The sequence below is a fragment of the Macadamia integrifolia genome, chromosome 6, assembly GCF_013358625.1.
Source record: "Macadamia integrifolia cultivar HAES 741 chromosome 6, SCU_Mint_v3, whole genome shotgun sequence".
Classification (NCBI taxonomy): domain Eukaryota; kingdom Viridiplantae; phylum Streptophyta; class Magnoliopsida; order Proteales; family Proteaceae; genus Macadamia; species Macadamia integrifolia.
Window position 1 is genome coordinate 31,961,211 of NC_056562.1, and position 6,427 is coordinate 31,967,637.

At 36.7% G+C, this 6,427-nt stretch overlaps 1 protein-coding gene across 1 annotated transcript in view; it reads right to left on the reverse strand.

Moving 5' to 3' along the window:
* The window catches only part of LOC122081998 (suppressor of mec-8 and unc-52 protein homolog 1), a 21,386-nt gene that overhangs the window by 12,901 nt on the left and 2,058 nt on the right, over positions 1-6,427 (reverse strand). Inside the window, exons 2-8 of the mRNA XM_042649463.1 lie at positions 5,935-6,145; positions 4,554-4,706; positions 3,461-3,509; positions 2,043-2,126; positions 1,839-1,942; positions 1,064-1,150; positions 707-760 (exon numbers count right to left, since the gene is read on the reverse strand). Coding sequence (XP_042505397.1) covers positions 707-760; positions 1,064-1,150; positions 1,839-1,942; positions 2,043-2,126; positions 3,461-3,509; positions 4,554-4,706; positions 5,935-6,145 — 742 coding nt within the window. The remainder of the gene's footprint in view (positions 1-706; positions 761-1,063; positions 1,151-1,838; positions 1,943-2,042; positions 2,127-3,460; positions 3,510-4,553; positions 4,707-5,934; positions 6,146-6,427) is intronic.

The following is a 6,427-nucleotide window of genomic DNA, read 5'->3' on the forward strand; positions in this document are numbered from 1 at the left end:
AAGTCCCTGATATCAAAAGGTTCTGTCTTCCCAATGACCGTATTGCTCAGAACCAGTTCCACTTATCATTTCAATGCCCTTTGAAGCTTGGGGTTCTTTTGCTAGGGGGGCAATACAGGTGGAACTGGTGAAGCCTGCTTCAGTTGACCAGATACCATGGAATTGGAAAATGATAGATTTAGAAAAAGGGGGTCAGATACTTTCACATCTTGGAGCATTTGGATTGAGATGAATGAGAGGCCTGTGTCAATAAAATCTCTTTGCTTATCAAAAAGGGGGGATGGGGCAAATATGCCAGATAACCAGAGAACTGACACTTCAACAAGAAGAGAGAATTGAATGATACACGAGAACTACAAGAAACTCAACCACCTAATCAAATTTGGTCACGATGTACACACCTCTTGAATTTTTTTCTTTTTTGTTTTTGTTTTTTTTTTTTTTACCAAACAAATTATAGCTTCCTACCAATCTGATCAATGAAGCAAAAAATTAAATGCTAATGAAACAATTTTTCAACATTTCAAAGTTCCATGAAAAGTTAGCTCCAAACAAAACATCTAGAGGTTCATGCCCAGACTATAAATTGTTTGTAAAGGAGATGGCTTTATGTTGCTAATAACTAGAAATTCCAGAATCCAGAACAAGAACTTGAGAAGCATCTCCATCAGCATCGAGGATACAACAAGCTTAAAGGAAAACTCACATCAGCCTGGTATTGAAGATCCTTCTTGAGCTTCCCACTAATGGGGTCCCAAACCTGGAACATTATGCAAAAGATCAATGGGCATAGAATGATAATCAACAAATAATCCATTGATAAAAAGGTTGTAATTGCTTTAGCAAACTAGGGAATGGAATTGAGAGTTGGAATCCCATTTCACAGATTCCGCCGTTTGGCATGCATCGAATGGATTTGAACTTCCATTAGTATACCAGGAAAGACTTGGAATTTCAATTCCCAGTTTCAACTCCAATGTCTCATTCCTCATTTTTATTCCCATTTCAAGTTCCAAATCCATAAACCAACAGAAACAAGCAGTGTTGGCTCCTTCAACTATACCTCAATAAATCCGTCAACTGAACAAGAAACAAGAAATTGCCCATCTGGAGAGAACCGAGCACACTCTGGATGACTTTTCTTTCCAAACTGGACAGGAAATACATGAATAAAAAATGCACTGATTAAAGATCATCATTCCCAAGAATAAATATCCAACAGTGCAAATGGGCTATATGATTTGATTTAAAATTAAGGTTCACATACCATGAACAAAGTAGAAAGATAGTACATGCATATTAAGTAAATTTTTATGAGAAGCATGTGGTTGGAGGATTAGCAGAAGGGTAAAGACGGGATTTGATCCAAAGACACGTTAACTAAAAACACTATTGATGGAAATGCAAATTGAATTTGTCCTCTTTTTTCCCATCATTTTCATAGGAGGAACTGCAACGAAAAAATGTCCTTTTCTTGCCGATAACTTTATCCTTTCTACATACTAAATCAACTACTCAATCTGACAAAGATATTAACTGGTATAATCATATAAGCACACAGGCCAGAATGGTTGAACCACTTGAACTAATACCAAGAATGGTTGAAATATTTCAATCTGACACTGAATGCTCTGAAAGCCAGAATGGAACCATAAAAAACGGATTAATAAGGTAAATAAAAAATGAATTTAATGGCCAAACAAATTTGGATCATGTACTAAATCCACTTAGTGGGTCAGCAGATCACAATATGGTATGCAAAGGTGGATAGTTGCAATGGTTTTACAGCAACATAAAAAGATAAATTCATGTTAAAGCAAGCTATATCTAAAGCATGCCTTTATAGTGTGCCCAAGAGTTGTTGGGTACATATCATCTTCATCTTGTTTCATTGCAGCTGTTCCTCGAAACAAGTCAAACTGTGTTCCTGGGGGTAGCAGACCTGAAAAAACCATAATAAGATTCATCATCAAAATAAACAAATGTGTCTGTTCACCCATGTAACCATCACGGATAGCCTGATCCACTTAAACAGTAGTAACCTTGGTGTTGCTGCCACTTGAGAGCCTGACCGATCAGCGCCATTAATCGTGAAGGAGGCACAACGGTAACTTCAGCTGCAACAGCTGGAAAATGCAAAAGACCACAATTCATTTACAGGAAACATATATGACACATCACATGTGATCACATGACAACACAAGTACACAACACTTGAAGTTCAAATGTTTGATTATTTAAACTATTGCAGAAACAAGGTGTGGTACAAGGGATAATTATTTCTAGAATTATACAGAGACATCCTCTATATGACCTCTGCATCCAGTAACATAGTACATGCGCAGGCAGTAGACTCAACCATTAGATTTCCCCAGGACACTGGTTTACCAGGCCACAAGTAGAAAAGCTCAGGTTATTGCACTTATCCCATTAAAGATATTTTTTTACCTTCTGTAACTTATCAAAATATACAACAGAATTGATTGTTACCACTCATCAATTCAGGCCAACATTGGGCATGGGGGATCTTATGGAAGAAGCTATAGGCCCAACCACACTGCATTAGCACTAGTGCGAAGCATACACAGTGATGTCAATTAGTACAGAAGTCCCGCAATAATTGGAAAAGGGAACAAATAAAGAGAAGGGGGAAAAGAGAACAAAAGGTTCATCATTGCATGATCCTTTACAGTGATTTGACACAGGCAAAAACCCTAAATGTTAAAAAAGGTCTCAACCAAAACAAAAAAATAAAAGATAAGGTGGAAGAAGAATCCTAGCTGCTACTCAAAAGTAAGAATAGTAAATATCTGACCACCATAATAAACTAGAAAATTAAAACCTATGCCTAAAGGAGGAAAAATCTATACTAAGTGTTTTACATTAGAAAAAAAGCAAAATATAAGTGTACAAACAAGTTAGCAATGTCTAATTTTTGTCACAAGGTCATGATTTATTCCTAAGTGATGTTTGATTTGGTCACAAGGCCATGATTTATTGCCAACTGACATACTTGAATGCACATGGAAAGGTCCTTGTGAAAGAGGAACCCATGCCCATCTCAGTCGTCAAATTTAATCCTGAAACAAACATAGCACTGGAAATGATTAAAAGGTGAGTTCAAAGCATAACAAAATCACAAGAATGCCATTTTCCTGCAAAGCAATCGAATGATATTTATCTAATACTTTCGGAACTCTGAACTCACTTTTAAGTTACTTCCAGTACCTGTTCTGAGTAGGGACTTGAGCGGTGAGAAGGGTATGGGTTCCTCTATCACATGGACTTACCCATATCTGCTTATGAGGCAAATTGCTAAAGATCGCAACAGTCAAGAACACGCAGTTATGGAATATAATGACCCTAAAAGATGATACTACTAAAGTTACCAAGATTTCATAACATTATCATAGACAAAAGAGAAAAGTAAAAGCAGCACAAATAGCCTACATAAGCACACCTTGAGCTATTTGTGCACGGCGCTTCTCCTTGGTTGAATCTTGATAAGCCTGTCACAAAATATGTGTTTCAATAAGAAGCAGAAACTCCTTAATCCCAAATGCCATTCTAAAAGATGACTTGAATTGGACCACCAAATTTGATGTGCCCAAATCAGGGGTACACCTGATATAACCAATTATTCAGATCAGCCACTTTATATCCACTTGCCTATCAAAGAGGCACATGCTGTGCTAGACCTCGCATGATGTCAATTCTGCTATGCTTTTGCCTTAAGAAAATCATGGTAAGAGAAATATGCACGACTCACGTAGCCAGCATCAGTCTCTCATGACCTGAACCCACCAAAAAATTCTGTCCCCAGACTCCCCACCCAGTTAATGGGCCACAACCAGTCCAGGTCCAAGGTGGGTTGGACCAAAATCAGTCCTAATCTTCAGCATTATACCCATAAAACGGCTTCTCTCAGACTTGAACCTGCATCTTCAAGATAGCAGCCCAAGCCTTTGCTATTGCACAGAATGGCATTAGTTAATATGGTTAAATTGGACTTGAAGGATGCTTATTGAGTAACCCAGGGCTTTGGGACAAGCATATTCATCCGCAGTAGGAAAGAGGATTCTTCCACAGGAGCTTTTATCATCATCATGTGTGATCATACTACAAGAGGCTTTTATCAGGTCATGGTTGACAGGTAGGCATCCAAAGCATTCGGATGGATGCAAAGGTCGGCCAATGAACTTCGAAATTCTAGCATCTCATCAGCAGATTAGGACCATGGGTCCTAAGCTAGAAAATTTGGTTCAATGGAACACAGAACCTTTAGTTATCAATTGGCAAAAAATCATAGAAAATGTTTTTATGGAGAAATATATTATAGGACTTCCTTGCCCTTGTATGGCATTTATTTCCCGCTCTTGTATTTTCTCTCTGTCTTCATACATTTATAGGTGCTCCTCTCAGAAGCACACATTCTGGTTTGTCATTCTTCTCTTGCTAATATATTGTGTTATTCATAGAAAAAGGAATAATGTTAAAATATGCACACAAAAAAAATCGTATAAAAAAATTTTAATTGAATAAAGCTCACTAACCTCATGTGGATCAAAATATGTACGAACTAGGAGATGCTCGAGTCTCAAATATCTTTCAGGCTGCTCCTGTTTCATTACACCCATTGCCTGAGTCTGTCTCAATATAGCACGAGCAGTATCCAATTCCCGAAGCTCAATCATTTCCAAAACAATCTGTGGAACAGAAGGGTTGGAAGATATGAAATGTATCTCAAATAGCTAAAATTAGAATAAGCTCAAAGGCACCTGAAAGACAATTGTAGCCATTAACCTTATTTTCTTATATTTTTACTACAGACTTCTTTTGATAATTGACAGAACTTGGAAAGAGAGAGGAAGAAAATATACATTCAAACAAAGAATGGTCCTTCTCTGGCAATTCTCAAGGCTGACAAGTCAATTTGATTTTGGAGTTATTGAAGCCAATTCAGAAAGGCATGTTTTCCACTCAAGATAATTTCTATAAATCTTTAAAAACAAACAAACAAACAAACTTATGCATTTTGGTAGGGTGAAATTTAGTTTGTTTTCTTACACTTACCTCTTCAAAAAAATAAAAAATAAAAAGTTCAATTTCTTATTAATTTGGCATTTCAGTATACTAATTTCTAAACTCAGGCATACTGTTTAGAATCTACCAGTATGAAGGCAAAAATCTATTCTGTAATCCAACAAGATTTTAAGCACAACTCTTTCAGATTTTCACATTGTCTTCAATCTAGACATCTACATGCTCAAAAATTAACCATGATAGTTGGCAGATTTATAAATACTCAAAAATACCTTAATTCTAACTAAAAAATGAAAGTAATGATAACTAATTAGATATTTTTTTAGTGTGAGTCTATCAGTACCAAGATGAAATCAAAATTCATCTGAGAGCAATGTAAAATCCAGAGAAACTCAAAAGGCTTGAAAGATGAAATTTGACATTACTCAAGCTGATCAGTTTTTACTATAGTCAATTTTTTTCTCAAGAGTTCAATTAACAAAAGGAATATAAAAACATGGAGATAGTTGATTCTGATTGCATCCTTTGCAGACCTACGTCGTACAATATTTTTTAATAAAAAAAAGACTTGCACAATCCAAAACTCAGAAAATTTATGCACATACTCCAAAATGGAGGCATATCCCGCTGAATACTTTTATTTCTATGTAGTTTTATGCTGGATGCTTAAAAACACTGTCTGCTAGTTATACTGGCTAATATATTAACTAATAAGTACCAACCCTTCCATGGCACCAAAACATTCACCTGCTTTAGGTTCAAAAAATAGAGCCTGTCATCTAAGGCTATTTCAAAACTATTAGGCGATCAATAGATATTGGAATGAAATGAGAAACACAGGAATGATCATCTATTGGTACATTAATTTTTGTCAAGCAATATAATTGATACCTGCTCATACAAGTCCTCCAGCTTCTTCCTAGGAAGCTTTAGTTGTGACACTTGAGGCAATATTGCATCCCACCTTCCACTGTTGATGTCAGCAACAAATGTTTCAAGACTGTCAACTGTATTCAAAGAAACTTGGCATTCATTCTGTAATGTCTGAAAAGTTTGGTGTAGCGAGTTTTCTTTGCAAAACTGAAGCACAATCTTAATCACACTGCCAGAAAATAAATTATGGATCAGACCAGATGTTCTTGCCATCCCAACAGTGTTGAAGTAAGATGGATAGATACAAATGGGTACAAAAGAGTAAACTGTATAGAGAAGGGAAGGGGTGGGGTGGGGTGGGGTGGGGTGGGGAGGGGGGCTAAATCAGAAATACTAGTGAAGTTCATATTCATAATGAGGCCACAATACCTAATCAAATGTGAATCAATTGCTAGATGATTGGCAAGACCCTTTGATATTTTTTTGTCAGCTGTCAAATCCCCCCCCCCCC